Source organism: Hemiscyllium ocellatum, chromosome 4 (assembly GCF_020745735.1).
Source record: "Hemiscyllium ocellatum isolate sHemOce1 chromosome 4, sHemOce1.pat.X.cur, whole genome shotgun sequence".
Taxonomy (NCBI): Eukaryota; Metazoa; Chordata; class Chondrichthyes; order Orectolobiformes; family Hemiscylliidae; genus Hemiscyllium; species Hemiscyllium ocellatum.
This window is the reverse complement of record NC_083404.1, coordinates 70,815,302-70,832,765: the sequence shown is the minus strand read 5'-3', so window position 1 is coordinate 70,832,765 and position 17,464 is coordinate 70,815,302. Positions and strand designations below refer to the sequence as shown.

Here is a 17,464-nt window from a genome sequence, read left to right as displayed (position 1 = left end):
GACCAGCATTGGCGTTGCGCATACGTGGAATGGCACGGACATTGGCGCAGAGCAGCATGGCGATTTTGGCACAGACCCATCGCTGTTGGGTAGAACGAAACACGCAAACCATTCCCACTGGAATCACGCTATTGGCATCGGAGGTAACTGTTCACTAATTCTTCAACGTCGTTATAGTCAAATCGCATTGCCCTAACACGTTATCCCAAAATGTACTGTAAATGTGGTCAAACCAAAGTCTTATAAAACTGCAACATACCATCCTGATTCTTGTACTCACTTCTGCAACCAATAAAGGCAAGAATGCCATATGCCTTCTTAACCACTCTATCTACTTGTGTGGCCACTTTCAGAAATATGTGGATTTGAACCTCAAGATGCTTTTGTTCATCAATGCTGTTCAGGATCCTGGCAATAACTGCATACTTTCCTTAACATTGATCTCCCAACATGGAGCACCCTGACACCTACCTAGATTAAACTCCATCTGCCATTTCTCTGCCCATACCTGCATTTGATCCATATCTTGCATTCTTTGACAACCTTCTACACTATCCACAACTCCACCAATCTTTGTATCGTCAGAAATTTACTAGCCCACTCATGCACATAATCAACCAAGTCATTTGTATATCACAAGCAGCTGAAGTCCCTGTCTGGATCCCTGCAGGACACCACTCGTCATGGACCTCCAGCCTTGAAAGCACCCTTCCACCACTACACTCTTGTCTTCTATGAATAAGCCAATTCTGAATTCATGCGGCCAAGTGATCATCGATCCAATGCATCTTAATTTTCTGGATGAGTGTGCTATGAGGGACCATTTCAAAAGCCTCACTAAAATCCATGTAGACAACATCCAGTGTTCTACCCTTATTGATCACCTTTGTTACCTACTTCAAAACTTCAATCAAGTTAGTTAGATGTGACCTGCCCTGCACAAATCTGTGCTGTCTGACCCTATTTAGGTCATGCTTTTGCAAATGCACATAAATCCTATCCCTAAGAATTCTCTCCAATAACTTCCTAATCATTGTTGTGAGACTCACCGGTCTAGTTTCCTGGATATCCCTATTTCCCCTCTAGAACAGAGGAACAGCAGTAGCTACTCGCCAGTCCTCCAGGACACCTCTAGTGGCTAGCAAAGATTTTGATCAATGCCCCAGCACTCTTGCCTGTCTTGATAAACTGAGGTAGATCCCTTCGCCCCTGAGGATTGATCCACCTTGGGACCCAATAGCATTTCTTTCTTGATCTCAAAATGCCCTAGTATATTAGCATGCACCACAGACATCTCACTATTCTCCAAATCCTTCTCCTGGGTGACTACCGATGCAAAGTCTTCATTTAGGATCTCACCCATACCCTCTGTCTCTAAGCACAAGTTCCTTCCTTTATCCTTGAGTGGTTCTACCTTCTCCCTTGTTATTCTTTCGTTCTTAAAGTATGTATACAATGCCTTGGGGCTCTCTTTAACCTGACTTTCCAAAGGTATTTCATGTACCTGCTTGCATTCTTTGATGCTTTCTTTATATTTCTGATGGATCCTTTTCAATTTTAGCTTCCTAAACCCTGCATAGCTTCTTTTTCCCTTTTGACTCAATTCATAGCCTTCCTTGTTATCCATGAGTCCCTGACCTTGCCATCCTTGTCCTTCCTCTTTACTGGAACAAGCTAGTCCTGAACTGTCATCAGCTAGTCTTTAAACGACTTCTACATGTCAAATGCAGACTTGCTTGATAATAGCACCCCCCAATTAACATGCCCTAGCTCCTGCCTAATACTGACATAATTTGCCTTTCCCCAATTTCAAGCCTTGCTGGACCTATCCTTGTTGGTTTCTTAAATCTTAAGATTTTGTTTACAAAGTGCTCTCCCACTGAAAGGTCAGTCATCTGGCCAGGCTAATTAGCCAATACAAGGTTCAGTGTGAATCCAGTATGCTCAATCACCCACATACTGTTTCAAGAGGTCCTCTTGGATGCACTTAACAAATTTGGCAGCATCTCACCCTTTTGCTGTAAGATAGCTTCCCATCAATATTGGGGAAATTAAAGTCACCCACTATGATAACCCAGTTGTAATTGCTGTAATCTTTCTATAATCTGCCTATATATTTGTTCCTCAATGTTTCAGGATTGTTGAGTGGGGCCTAATGCAGAATCCTGTTTTATTTTTGAGCTCTACCTATATTGCGTAAGTAGATGAGCCCTTCAGATGTCCTCTCTGAGTGCAGAATGTGACATTCTCCCTGAATAGTGTTGTTAAGTTTAAGGCGTATGCTGTACCTTTGACAGATTGAGCACTGAGAGCTTGCAGGCACCTATCATGTGACTGGCTAGCAGTCTCAAAGTGTGCTGGAATATTCAAAATATGTAACATTTGGCTGTGAAACAAATACCTGAGCTTTGGTTGCTATGTTGACAACCATTCGAATTTAACCAATCAGTTTAAATTATGCCCCATGATACTAAAACCCAATTGATTTTGAACTTACTGTTTTGACAACATCGAATCAATGAAATGATATGTTTGGGGTATAAAGAAGCCATCATTTTGAGAGCTGGCCAGAGAAAGCACAACTGCCATAGCCAGAGTAACAACCAGCAAAACACTCTCTATCAAAGGAACCCTTTTCATCTTTGACGCAAAAGACTGAAGACGACCCAGGGAGATTTACAGCCAGAAGAAGACTGACACCGGAGATGACAGTCGCTGTGTGGTTTTGAAATTATGTTAATGTAACTTTAATATGGGTGGTTATTGGAATAGAATATCGTTATAGAGTTTGAGGCAGATAGCAAGCAGCTAAGAGAAAGGAGGCTTAGAGTTGTTATTAGATGTTTTGTGTTCACTTTTAGAGGTAAAGGATAAGATGATACTTTTTTCTTTAAACAGCGGAATTTGGGAGTTCTGTGTCACTCATACTTTAACAGATTAAGAGGTGAGGTGACCTTTTCTCGGTGTTTGTTTTAATTAGCAGAGGGGTTCACCACACTGTCGTAATATTAGTAATGCAACTCCTCCAACTTACCTCTTTGTCTCTTCTAAAGTAATGAAACCGTTGAACATTGAGCAGTCGGTCCTGTCCCTTTGTCAATCAAGTCTCTGTAATAGCCACAACGTCATAGATCCATGTACTGACCCAGGCTCCCAGCTCATCTACATTACCTATAATACTCCTGACATTGAAATAAACGCATTTCAGCTCATTAGTTCCATTGTATTCATTTACATGTTTCTGCCTGTCCTTCCTTTCAGATATACTGGTCCCAATATCTACCTTCCCCTCAATCTCTCCATTGTCTAACTTCCTGCTCTGGTACCAGCCCCCTGCCATTCTAATTTAAACCCTCCTGAGTAGCACTAGTGAGTCTCTCTGCAAGGATAGTGATTCTTCTCCAATTTAGGCACAACCCGTCTCTCCGAGACAGGCCACCCCTGCCCCAGAGGTGGTACCAATGCTTCAAGAACCTGAAACCCTGTCCCCAGTACCAGCTCTTAGCCAAGCCAATCTAAGCTATCTTTCAGTTCCTTGCTTCTATGGACTATGTGAGGAAACTCGAGTACCCAGATGAAACCCCTGCAGCCGTGGGGATAATGTGTGCAAATATCTCACTGACAGTAGCCCCAGCCATCATTCAAACTGGTATCGCTAGTGCTATGAGGCAGCCCTGAGCCACTGCACCATCCAAAGTTGTTATATCTCAAGCCTGAAGTTGACTATTTAAACAGACCACAAAATATTAAGTTACATCATTAAATGCCTAAACATAAGTGAAGATACAAAGTGTTTGCTTAAGATTAATGAGATATATTACTGCAACCATATATGTCCAAGGCAAATGAGAAACTAGAGCTGATGCATCGTCATGTACTTCTGCATAAAAAGAGTCATAACATTTAAGAAGTATTTAGATGTGCATGTGATGTCAGGCAAACAAAGCTATGGACTAAATGCTGGAAACTGGGATTAAAAATCGCATTAGCTTTGTTGTCGCATGTACTCAGATGAGTACTGTAAAAAGTTTACAAGTCGCTACTTATGGCACCATCTTGGGTGCACAGGTATTTTAGTACAGATTCTTCAGTACAAATTCTTCAGAAAAAGAGATAGAAATTTTTTTTAAAAAGCAAAACATCCAGCACTACCTATCATAGGAGTGAACTAGAAAATAAAGAAATATAATTCAGTCCATGCTTGCACTGAGCCTGACGTCCATGACGGGCCTTGATTCCAGGTCGCACCAAACTTCATCTTAAGACTCTGAAGACTAGGAGACTGCTCTGGAATCATCTCTAGATTGGAAATCCATGCTAAAGCCAGGCCATGCCACACCTGGACCACGTGACCACCCTGTCAAGCTGAGAGGCTGCCAAGGCAGGCCATGTGGCCACACGTCAGTCTGAGCTGAGGCCGGGAGCCCAGGACATTGCTGAGAAGAAAGAAGGGGAGGCAAGTAAGTGAGGAAGAAAAGAAACTCCACTGCCATTCTACATGGTTGATTTTGAACTGCACAGACTCGATGGGCTGAATCCTAGAAGTGCTGTAGACCACTATGATTCCTGAAGAAGGGCTCATACCCGAAATGTTGATTCTCCTGCTCCTTGGATGCTGCCTGACCTGCTGCATTCTTCCAGCAACACATTTTCAGCTCTGATCTCCAGCATCTGCAGTCCTCACTTTCTACACTATGACGTTATACAGCTTGAATGCTAAATACATTTATAGTATAAGTGGGATTCATCCTGAAAATAAGCACAATGTTCAGGGCATCATTGAACCATATAACACAGAAAAGGCCTTTGGCCGATCAATTCTGATAGAAGTCCGACAGGATGGGCTCCATCTGAATCATACTAGGACTCGAGTCCCCAGAAAAGCGTCATAGAATCATGACAGGCCAATCGTCCAAATGAATTCACATCAACCCTCCAATCCAGAACCCCCCACTTGCACTCTATCCCTGGCATTGTGGTTTGCTCGTGCCACTTATGACCATTTAGCCTCATGTTATGGGGGCCAGTAACCAGAGTAGTAGACCAGCAAATAAAATGAATGAGGAAGAGTCTGAGACTAAGACCTGTAAGGCTAAGAGGAAGAACAGATAGGGAGAGGATACTGTACAAGATTGGTCTGGCGGTTTGAAGTATTTTGTTTTAAAATAAGTGTGTGACAGGAAAAGCGGATGAACTTAGTTTTGTGTATTAATCCAAGCTGTTATAGAGACTTGTTTGAGAGAGGGACAGTATTGGCAATTAGTATTCTGGGATTTAGATGTTTCAGGTGAGATAGAGAGGGGTGTAAAAGAGGTTGGGGAATTGCTTTCCTGATGAGGGAGAATATCACAGTTGTATTGAGGAAGGACACCTTGGAGGGTTAAAGCTGAGGAATACGAAGGGTATAGTCATTGCTCGGGTTGTTTTACAGGCCTGCCAACAGCCAGCACATGATAGAGGAACACGTGTGGACAGATTATGAAAAAACAGCAGGGTTGTTGTGGTGGTTGATTTTAACTTTCCTCCATATTGACTGGGACTCACTTAAGGCGGGACGTGGATAAGGGGGAGCAATTTGTTAGCTGCTTCCAGGATGTTTACTTTTTAAAGTAACAGGTAAATAATCCAACTAGGGAAAGAGCCAAACTAGACCTAGAATTGGGGAATGAGCCTGGCTAAGTAGATTCAGAGCAGTTGTTTGAGGCAATATCCACATCTGGCATTTCAGAATCTTTTAAAAACTGATTGATTAGAGTTCAGGACCAGCATGTTCCTGTGAAAATGAAGGAAAAGGGTAGCAAGATTCAGGAATGTTGGATGACAAGCAAAATTGAGAGTTTAGTCAAAAAGAAAAAGGCGACTGTTAACATTTGGGAAACGGAAAACAGGCAAAGCACTCAAAGAATACAAAGACCTCAAAGAACTCACACTATGAATTTGAAAGTCCAGAAGGGCCATGCAATATCTTTTGTAAATAGAATTAAGGAAAATTCCAAGGCATTTTATTATATAAGGAACAAGAGTGTAACTAGGCAAAGGGCAGGTTCACTCAAGGACAAAGGAGACAATTTATGCGTAGTGCTCGAGGAAGTGGGAGAGGTCCTCAGCAAAAACTTTGCATTAATATTCGAAAAGGAAAAGGTGCGTAGTGAATCTCAGAAAAGGTACGTTGATATTGACAAGTCAGTATACAAAAAAGGGAGGAAGTATTGGGTGTTCTGAAAAGCATTATGGTAGACAAGTCCCCACCACCTGATGACATCTACCCTAGAATGCTGAGGGATGCAGATGCAGAAATTGCTGGGGCTTTGCATGAAATCTTTGTGTCCTCTTTAGTCCAAGATAGGTCAAACAGCCTTGGTCACCTGTAGAGACTTATTATTTGACACGCCACGCATACCATTTGTATGATCTTTTGATCTCTTGCCTTTTTCTGCACATAAATTCTATATTCTGTGTGCTTCCCTATCACTTCACCTGATGAAGGGCTGCACTCTGAAAACTCTGAAAGATTTAAAATAAATCTGTTGGACAATAACTTGGTGTTGTGTGATTTCTGACTTAAAGACAGAGGTTCTGATTGGTAAGGGGATCAAGGATTACGGGGAGAGACAGGTCAGTGAATTTGAGAAACAGCAGCCAAGGTCAAAGTCTGGAGCAGACTTTATGGGCTGAATGGCATAATTCAACTCCTCTATCTTATGGTCTTCTCATTTAGGTCCACTGTATTGTTGCATGTTTCAAGAAATTTTTCATTTGCACTTGAATTATCAATAAAGCTCATAAAAAGATTGGAGTTGGCATTTAATCTTATAAGGATCACTTTCATGGCTAGGTTTCTGCAATTACGTTCAACCTCCCTGACCCAGAAAGGACAGACTGGGAACTTGAAAAAGAGCATGATTCCATCAGATATCAAATTGTTCCTTTTTTTTGTTTCTTCTGTGTGCTTTTCTCTCAACCGCTCCTCATCTTTTGTTTCCCTGTCTCTGTTTTTTTGCTGTTCCTGATTTGACTTGGGTTCATCTTGTTTGTTTTTCTGTTGTTCTGCTGTTTTCTTTTCACCATACTTAAATCCATTAATGGATGCATTGCATTGATCCTGTCATTCACCAAGTTTCCAGATACATTATGGCCCTCAACTGCCCCACAAGCAGCTCATTTTGAGCTGAAGGGTGAAAGAAAGCATTGTTTATGCAGATTGATATATACAATAATTTACATAATTTACTTACGTTTCTATCTACATGAAAAATCACAACAAATAACCTGCATGCATATTAATAATGTTATGTATTTATTTACTAATTCCAGTGAACTTGTTTTTTTTTGAAGAATGGTTGATGATCTGCACAGACTTGTTAAAGAAGCGAAGCTGAAGAGCCCTTTCATCTTAGTGGGATCAGAACTTGGAGCATTCAATGCAAGATTTTATACTCACGTTCATAACTTGTAAGATCTTTCTCGAAGCTACACCTTGATCATTATTGCACCCTCCTGTCTGAACTGTGACTAGGTTGTTGTATAGATGCAATATCTCAAATCAGCTTTCTAAAAACGAATTGTCAAAAAGAAGAACACATCTCTCTTTGGGTGTCGCTTCTGGAGCAGAGCAAATGTAGGAATGATGGTGCTATTCCTGTGTTGATACTAGAGGAGGAATCAGCCAGTGTTTTGCACAGAATGAGGCATTCTCACTGTTCACGGGGCACAAAACTGCCTGTTCCCATGCAGGAACATTATGATTGCAGTGTTCTAGACCACTTTCAGGGAAAAAAACCAGGAACCAGTCAATTTTCTCTCTCCTCTTAAAGCTGCATAATCCAAAGATTAGTAATCCAGAAGCTGACATCTAATGCAGTCTTGGCACTGAGCGTGTTCGATTTAGGGCACTGTATCTGCAGTTTGAAGTACTTCAGTAAAACTGAAAAAGGTGCCTAAACAGAATTAAAGGTACCACACTGACTTTGCACCGAGAAATACTGTGATAATTTAGATTTATGTGTGCTTTTACGAGACTAAAGTACACCAAGGTGTCTCTCAGGAGTGATTTGAACGAACACGTCATATAATATCACATTTATGACTGATGTAGCAGCTTTAAAGAAATACTTCAAAGAAGGAGAAAGAAGCAGCAGCACAGAGATGCATTCAGATGCTTGGTCTTAAATTCAGGATTCTATTCTTAATGTCAGAAGATGATCATTGAAAGTGCAAGATTAAGAAAGCACAGATGCCAAAGCATTGCAGGTCTGGAGACAGATGAGAAATTGGTAGTGGCAAAGTTATGGAGGAATTTTAAAATGAGGATGATAGTTTCCAGGTATTCTGAGGGGCCCAAGAGCCAGTTAAGTCTAGCAAGTACAGGTGTGATGGATGAGTCAGATGTTGTGCACAATAGGACAAATTATAGAAAGTTGGATGAGGTGAAGTCTAGTCTGGATACCAGGTGTTGGGTCAGAAGCTCTGTTCAAATTTAGATGGATTACCAAAGTTTGAATTTTCTGATTCAGCCTTTGGCAGTGGTCAGGGTAGAAAGTGAGTTGGAAACGCTGTTTCCTTTGAGGATCTAAGACAATGGCTACGTACTTGCAATGGTTAGAACAAAGAACAAAGAAAATTACAGCACAGGAACAGGCCCTTTGGCCCTCCAAGCCTGCATTGATCCAGATCTTTTATTTAAACCTGTTGCCTATTTTCTGAGGAACTGTATCTCTCAGCTCCCTGCTCATTCATGTAACTGTCTAGATACATCTTAAGTGATGCTATCATGCTCGCCTCTACCACCTCCGCTGGCGACGTGTTCCAGGCACCCATCACCCTCTGCGTAAAGAACTTTCCACGCATATTCTATAACAAGAAGGATTCAATAATGAGAGGTCACACTTTCAAGGTGAGAGGTGAAGAGTTTAAGGTGGATACACGCCGCAAATACTTTACACAGAGGGTGGGAGGTGCCTGGAATGCATTTAGACAGATGCATGAGTAGATGGGGAGCAGAGGGATACAGATGCTTAGGAATTGGGCGATGGGTTTAGACATTGGATTTGGATCTGTTCAGGCTTGGAGGTCCGAAGGCTTGTTCCTGGGATGTAAATTTTCTTAAATGTTTCCCCTCTCACTTTGAACTCGTGACCCCCAGTAATTGAGTCCTCTACTCTGGGGAAAAAGCTTCTTGCTATCTGCCCTGTCTGTACCTCCCACGATTTTGTCGACCTCAATCAGGTTACCCGTAAACCTCCGTCTTTTTAATGCAAATAATCCTAATCTATGAAATCATGTCTCACAAACTTGATTGAGTTTTTTGAAGAAGTAACAAAGAAGATAGATGAGGGCAGAGCAGTAGATGTGATCTATATGGACTTCGGTAAGGCGTTCGAGAAGGTTCTCCATGGCAGACTGATTAGCAAGGTTAGATCTCATGGAATACAGGGAGAACTAGCCACTTAGATACAGAACTGGCTCGAAGGTGGTGATGGAGGGTTGTTTTTTAGACTGGAGGCCTGTGACCAGTGGAGTGTCACAAGGATCGGTGCTGGGCCCTCTACTTTTTGTCACTTATATAAATGATTTGGATGTGAGCATAAGATGTACAGTTAGTAAGTTTGCAGATGACACCAAAATTGGAGGTGTAATGGACAGCGAAGAAGGTTACCTCAGATTACAACAGGATCTGGATCAGATGGGCCAATGGGCTGAGAAGTGGCAGATGGAGTTTAATTCAAATAAATGCGAGATGCTGCATTTTGGGAAAGCAAATCTTAGCAGGACTTATACACTTAATGGTAAGATCCTATGGAGTATTGCTGAACAAAGAGATCTTGGAGTGCAGGTTCATAGCTCCTTGAAAGTGGAGTCGCAGGTAGATAGGATAGCATTTGGTATGCTTTCCTTTATTGGTCAGAGTATTGAGTACAGGAATTGGGAGGTCATGTTGCGGCTGTACAGGACATTGGTTAGGCCACTGCTGGAATATTGCTTGCAATTCTGGTCTCCTTCCTATCGGAAAGATGTTGTGAAACTTGAAAGGGTTCAGAAAAGATTTACAAGGATGTTGCCAGGATTGGAGGATTTGAGCTACAGGGAAAGGCTGAACAGGCTGAGACTGTTTCCCTGGAGCATCGGAGGCTGAGGGATGACCTTATAGAGGCTTACAAAATTATGAGGGGCATGGATCGAGTAAATAGACAAAATCCTTTCCCTGGGTTGGGGGAGTCCAGAACTAGAGGGCATGGGTTTGGGATGAGAGGGGAAAGATATAAAAGAGACCTAAGGGGCAACATTTTCATGCAGAGGGTGGTACGTGTATGGAATGAGCTGCCAGAGGATGTGGTGGAGGCTGGTACAGTTGCAACATTTAAGAAGTATTTGGATGGGTACATGAATAGGAAGGGTTTGGAGGGATATGGGCTGGGTACTGGCAGGTGGGACTAGATTAGGTTGGGATATCTGGTTGGCATGGACAAGTTGGATCGAAGGGTCTGTTTCCATGATGTACATCTCTATGACTCAATGACTCTCTTCATAGATAATGCCCTCCATACCAGGTAACTTCCTGGTTAGCCGCCTCTGTACCTTTCCAAAGCATCCACATTTTCTTGACAATGTGGTAACCAGAATTGTATGCAGTATTCCAAGTATGGCCGAACCAAAGTCCAAGGCAGCTGTAAAATGACCTGCCAACTCTTGTAGTCAATACCCTGTCCGATGAAGGGAAGCATACAATATGCCTTCTTGGCCACTGCATCAACCTGCATTGCTACCTTCCGGGTACAATGGACCTGAACACCCAAATCTATTTGTACATCTTTCTTCGCCAGGGGTTTTCCATTTACAGTATAGTTTGCTCTTGAATTGGATCTTCTAAAATGTATCACCTCGCATTTTCTTGGATTGAATTCCATCTGTTCTTTCTCTGCCAAATTCTCTGATCTGTGTATATTCTGCATTCCCTGACAGTCCTCTTCATTATCTGCTACTCCACCAATCTTAGTGTCATCTACAAACATGCTAAGCAGACCACCTATAACTTCCTCCAGATCATTTATATATATCATAAATAATAGTGGTCTCAACCCTGTGGAACACCACTGGGCACAATTCTCCACTTTGAGAAGCTCCCTTCCACTACTACTCTCGGTCGTCAGTTGCCCGGCCAGTTCTCTATCCATCTAGCTAGTACACCCTGGACCCCATGCAACTTCACTTTCTCCATCAGCCTACTATGGAGAACCTCATCAAATGCCTCACTGAAGTCCATGTCTCTGATATCTACAGCCCATCCCTCATCAATTAACTTTATCACTTCCTCAAAGAATTCTATTAAGTTGGTAAGACATTAGATTAGATTACTTACAGTGTGGAAACAGGCCCTTCGGCCCAACAAGTCCACACCGACCCACCGAAGAGCAACGCACCCAGACCCATTCCCCTACATTTACCCCTTCACCTAACACTACGGGCAATTTAGCATGGTCAATTCACCTAACCTGCACATTTTTGGACAGTTGGAAGAAACCAGAGCACCTGGAGGAAACCCACGCAGACACGGGGAGAATGTGCAAACTCCATACAGACAGTTGCCTGAGGCAGGAATTGAACCTGGCGCTGTTAGGCAGCAGTGCTGACCACCGTGCCACCCGCATGACCTTCCCTGCACAAAGCTGAAAATGTGTTGCTGGTTAAAGCACAGCAGGTTAGGCAGCATCCAAGGAACAGGAAATTCGACGTTTCGGGCCAGAGCCCTTCATCAGGAACGAAACGTCGAATTTCCTGTTCCTTGGATGCTGCCTAACCTGCTATGCTTTAACCAGCAACACATTTTCAGCTCTGATCTCTAGCATTTGCAGACCTCACTTTTTACTTCCCTGCACAAAGCCGTGTTGCCTAACACTGATAAGCCCATTTTCTTACAAATGTAAATAGATCCTATCCATCAGTATTTTTGCCAGCAATTCCCTACCAATGACATCAGGCTCACCGATCTATAATTACCTGGATTATCCCAGCTACCCATAAACAAGGGGGCAGCATCAGCAATTCTCCAGTTTTCTGGGGCCTCACCCATCTTCAAGGCTGCTGCAAAGATATCTGTTAAGGCCTTACCTATTTCCTCTCTCGCTTCCGTCAGTAACCTGGGGTAGATCCTATCGGACCTGGAGACTCGTCCCCCTTCATGCCTTTTAGAATACCCAACACTTCCTCTCTCCTTATGCCAACTTGAGCGAGAGTATTCAAACATCTATCCCTAACCTCAACATCCGTCATGTCTCTCTCCTCAGTGAATACCGATGCAAAGTACTCATTAAGAATCTCATGTTTTCTCTGATGCCATTCACAGTTTTCCTCCTTTGTCCTTGAGTTGGCCAACACTTTTTCTAGTTACCCTTTTAATCCTTATATATGACTAAAAACGTTTGGAAGCAAGTATTGCTCACACAGTGCTGATTGTTGGGCAAGTATGACAAATCAGTAGAAGGGTTGAGTGAGATGTTTATAAAATGGAGTTAAGCTGGGCTTTCTCAAAATACATGGAACCCAAATATTTTAAATTAACGTTTTGGGGCATGTCAGTGATAATAGTTTAGGAATGAGAAGAGAATACCATTGCTGAAGATTCCTTGTCTCTAAATGATTTGATTGGAATGGAACCAGATGAGTGTAATGCATTTGGTTGGACAAAGGAGAAACTGTTTGAGGAGGATTATATATCAGAATATGCTGACCAGTCAAGATGGTGAGGAAGGCATATGGTGTACTGGGCTTTATTGGCAGAGGAATTGAGTTCCGGAGTCCTGAGGTCATGTTGCAGTTGTATAAGACTCTGGTGAGGCCTCATCTGGAGTATTGTGTGCAGTTTTGGTCGCCATACTATAGGAAGGATGTGGAAGCTTTAGAACGAGTGCAGAGGAGGTTTACCAGGATGTTGCCTGGAATGGTAGGAAGATCGTATGAGGAAAGGCTGAGGCACTTGGGGCTGTTCTCATTGGAGAAGAGAAGGTTTAGGGGAGATCTGATAGAAGTGTATAAGATGATTAGGGGTTTAGATAGGGTAGATACTAAGAACCTTTTACCGCTAATGGAGTCAGGTGTTACTAGGGGACATAGCTTTAAATTAAGGGGTGGTAGGTATAGGACAGATGTTAGGGGTAGATTCTTCACACAGCGGGTTGTGAGTTCATGGAATGCCCTGCCAGTAGCAGTGGTGAACTCTCCTTCTTTATGGTCATTTAAGCGAGCATTGGATAGGCATTTTAAAGTTATTGGGCTAGTATAGGTTAGGTAGGATTCGGTTGGCGCAACATCGAGGGCCGAAGGGCCTGTACTGCGCTGTATCCTTCTATGTTCTATGTTCTATGTTCTATGTTCTATGGCTCCCCTCATTTGTGATTTTAATGAGAGCCTTTGGATTGCTTCTGCAGGGGCAGAAAGCTAATCTTACAGATTTGGTTGTGGAGTTCTAATAAAGATGAGACAGTTCTTGATCTAAAGCGATGGAGGGCATCAGAAGCTGTGGTGGTACTTTGCAGAAATGAGTGGTGAACAGTGGAGTGATGATATCTGATTTGTAGGTAAGGATGCAGTGCCTGAAGAGAAGGATTTGTTCATAATGTGAAGCTGTATGGCCACAAGTGGTTAATGGCAATGGTGGTCAACTTTAGATTTCAACTTGGGCTTGTGCTTGTTGTAGGCCACATATATTTATGTGCAGGGCCCAGCCCCTCACGAAGATAAAGAACATGTCTTTGTTTATTGTACCTCTTTCAACTCATCAAAGGTTTTCTAACAGTCATTCCCTCATGCATTCTGCCTTGACCAATCAGTCAAATAGCAAACTGATCAACACCCTGTTCTTGTGCATAAGTTGTTGTTCCCTTTAAAATTTGATATTCTTGCGATTCTGTGCTGATGAGCTCATGATGGAAAGGTTTGACAGTTTTTTTTAGCTTAATGATGCTCATTTTGCATGTATCTTCAGTGGCAACAGTTCAGTATTATTATGTTTTGTGCTTTCACTGCTGAGCTACACCTTGGATAGATAAGTAGAAGATGGAGTACTGCGCTAGTGTTCGGATACTTGGTAGTGTGGATGAGCAGAAGGATCTTGGTGTCCAAGTACACAGATCTCTGAAAGTTACCACCCAGGTAAATAGCGCTGTGAAGAAGGCATATGGAGTATTGGCTTTTATTAGTAGAGGAATTGAGTTCCGGAGTCCTGAGGTAATGTTGCAGTTGTATAAGACTCTGGTGCGGCTGCATCTGGAGTATTGTGTGCAGTTTTGGTCGCCATACTATAGGAAGGATGTGGAGGCACTGGAACGGGTGCAGAGGAGGTTTACCAGGATGTTGCCTGGTATGGTAGGAAGATCATATGAGGAAAGGCTGAGGCACTTGGGGCTGTTTTCATTGGAGAAAAGAAGGTTTAGGGGTGACTTGATAGAGGTGTACAAGATGATTAGGGGTTTAGATAGCGTTGACCATGAGAACCTTTTTCCACGTATGGAGTCAGCTATTACGAGGGGGCATAGCTTTAAATTAAGGGGTGGTAGGTATAGGACTGATGTTAGGGGTAGATTCTTTACTGAGAGAGTCGTGAGTTCATGGAATGCCCTGCCAGTAACAGTGGTGGACTCTCCCTCTTTATGGGCATTTAAACGGGCATTGGATAGGCATATGGAGGAAAGAGGGCTAGTGTAGGTTAGGTGGGCTTGGATCGGCACAACATCGAGGTCGAAGGGCCTGTGCTGTGCTGTATTTTTCTATGTTCTATAAGGTACTATTCATCTTAACGTGATTTGCTTCTGCCTTAGAGAGATTTCAGATCTCATTCTCATGAATCCAATCCCTGAAGAAGTGTTCCTGGAGGATACGTGGTTACAGTACTGGTAGGTAGATAAAATCAAGATTTTGATTAGTTTGTTTATATGAAACTAGTTAACAACAAAACAAATGTTTACTTCTGCAGTGCCCATTTTGCAACAACATTTAAATTAGTTATTTAATTAAGGTCATGTATCCTGTGTAAATAAATCAGTTATTAATTAGATATGTTCAGCACCAGACAGGATGTCTTGGTTAACCCTCAGCCATTATCTAGGATTTAGGTAATTTTCAGATGCAATTTTACTGATGGCCTCCTGGTACTTGGCATAAATGTAAATAGAGAGTGAATTTCAGGAGTCATTTAATCCTAAAACACTGCAGCTGAGGCCAATTATACTTTATTACACGTGAACTAGACACTAGTTAAGATTGAAAACCATGCCAGACATTTAAATTGAATTGAATTAGCTTTATTGTCACATGTACTTACATGAGTACAGTGAAAAATTTACAAGTCTCCACTTACAGTGCCATTTTAGATAGGAGGGTACCTCGGTACAGATTATTGAGCACAAATTCCCAGGGAAAAAAATTTAAAAAAAGAAGTCTACCATTACAAATCTTCAAAAGTACAAAATCACAGCAGAAAAATAAAGAAATCATGAAAAATTAAATCAGAGTTTTCCTGTTCTACACTATATTGTTGAAGTTACCACATTTCTTTCTTAAAATAGTAAGGTCACGTGCCAACATTTTTCCTCCATGGTATGTGGTGACTTTTTCCCAGGTTTTCATTTAAAGGAGTTTGAGTAATATGTTTTGTATATTCTTTCTACTCCCCGCCCCAATTGATTTGCTCGACGTAAATTCATGAATTTTCTGAAAATTTGTTGTTTCTGCTGTGTTTAGATTTTAAATGCCAAAAATCTTTTGGAACACGATTCCTAATTGACATGTTATTTCCTTTGTTTTAAGTGTTATTCTTATGCAAGATTGTTTTGCGTTGAACCTTTCCTCAGACTAAGTGGAGGCAATAGCCTGGTAATAAAATTGCTAGACTGTTAATCCGCAAACTTAGGTTTATGATCTGGGGACACTAGTTCAAATTCTGACAGGGTAGATGGTGAAATTTGAATTCAAGAAAAAGTATCTGGAATTGATAATACATAAAATCGTTGTTGATTATTGGAAAATCCCATCTGGCTCACTGATACTTTTCAGGAAAGGAAATCTACCATCCTCATCTAGTTGACTCTCAACTGCCCTCTGATCAAATAGGCATGAGCAGTGAATGCTGACCAAGCCAGCGATGCTTTCATCCTGTGAATGAATAAAACAAGATTCGTCTTTTATATTTGTAACCGTTGATATGAAAACTAAATTCATATGTTCTGCTACTTTATCTTGCCAGTAAATCACATCATACTGTTCCTTGCAATACATAGAAAGCTACAAACTCTCATGAATTTTTGAAAGCTGGAAATGATCTTAGAAGGAAAAGTGTTATTGCCTGAGACTTCATGCACTTAAAGGTAGATTCATGCTCAAATGCAAGAAATGAAAAAATCAGACCAAGCATTAATTGAGTACAAGATGCTATTAATCCTTGGATTATGCTGCGCTGACCCATTATGCTTGCTGCTGACAAGATGCATCTGGCTTTAAATGCCATTAAAGATTTTTGACAATGGCTGTTGCCTAGACAGCTTCCTAACAGGAAAGCACACCTAGTTTATGCCCCAATGTCATCATCATTTTCATGTTTTGTCATCTCGGTGCTGTTTTTCACTTGGAGCATTGGATCAGTCGTAAACAAGTTGGTTCCTTGAATCTGTTCTGTCAATGGTATTGTGACTATTCTATAACTTTATTTTTTATCCCTTTGCCCTGAATAGATTTGGTTGACAAAAATCTATTAATCTTAGTTATAAAATTTACTGTTGAGTAAGCATCAATCACCATTGTGGTCGAGATTAAACATCTAAGATTCTTTGTTTATGGGAATGTTTTCTATTTTTATTTCCAAAACGTCTGGCTCCCCCCCCTTTTCTTTGACTCCTCAACAGATAAAATAGGTTCTTCTTATCTTTTCTAACAGGCACCTGTAATACTTAGGTTCAGTCAGATGACCCCTTAAACTTCAAATGTAAAGGAGTTTAACTCTAATTTGTGTATTTTATCCTTATAATTTAAACCTTGGAGTCCAGATATTCTTCTGATAAATCTACACTAAACTTCCCCTAAGACAGTTAGTCTTTGCTGAGAGGTGAGCTCAGAGCTACCTACATTACCTGATTTGGAGATGCTGGTGTTGGACTGGGGTGTACAAAGTTAAAGATCACACAACACCAGGTTATAGTCCAACAGGTTTAATTGGAAGCACACTAGCTTTCGGAGCGATGCTCCTTCGTCGCTTCGAAAGCTAGTGTGCTTCCAATTAAACCTGTTGGATTATAACCTGGTGTTGTGTGATTTTTAACTTTGTACATTACCTGAGGTCTAGCCAAATCAAGTGTTTGTAATACTATGGCATGCTCCTACATCCTGGTATTCTCGTCCTCCTAGATATAAAAGCCAAGGTTCCATGGACTTAAGAAGCTGCACCTCTTTGTCAAAAAGTGTCATGCTTGCCACCAAGGCA

At 41.6% G+C, this 17,464-nt stretch overlaps 1 protein-coding gene across 2 annotated transcripts in view; it reads left to right on the top strand.

The window, feature by feature from the left end:
* Positions 1 to 17,464, top strand: part of si:dkey-122a22.2 (uncharacterized) — a 191,881-nt gene that overhangs the window by 86,721 nt on the left and 87,696 nt on the right. For both annotated transcript variants that reach the window (XM_060824317.1, XM_060824318.1), the window contains exons 6-7: positions 7,336 to 7,452; positions 14,811 to 14,885. In XM_060824317.1, the coding sequence (XP_060680300.1) occupies positions 7,336 to 7,452; positions 14,811 to 14,885 (192 nt within the window). The remainder of the gene's footprint in view (positions 1 to 7,335; positions 7,453 to 14,810; positions 14,886 to 17,464) is intronic.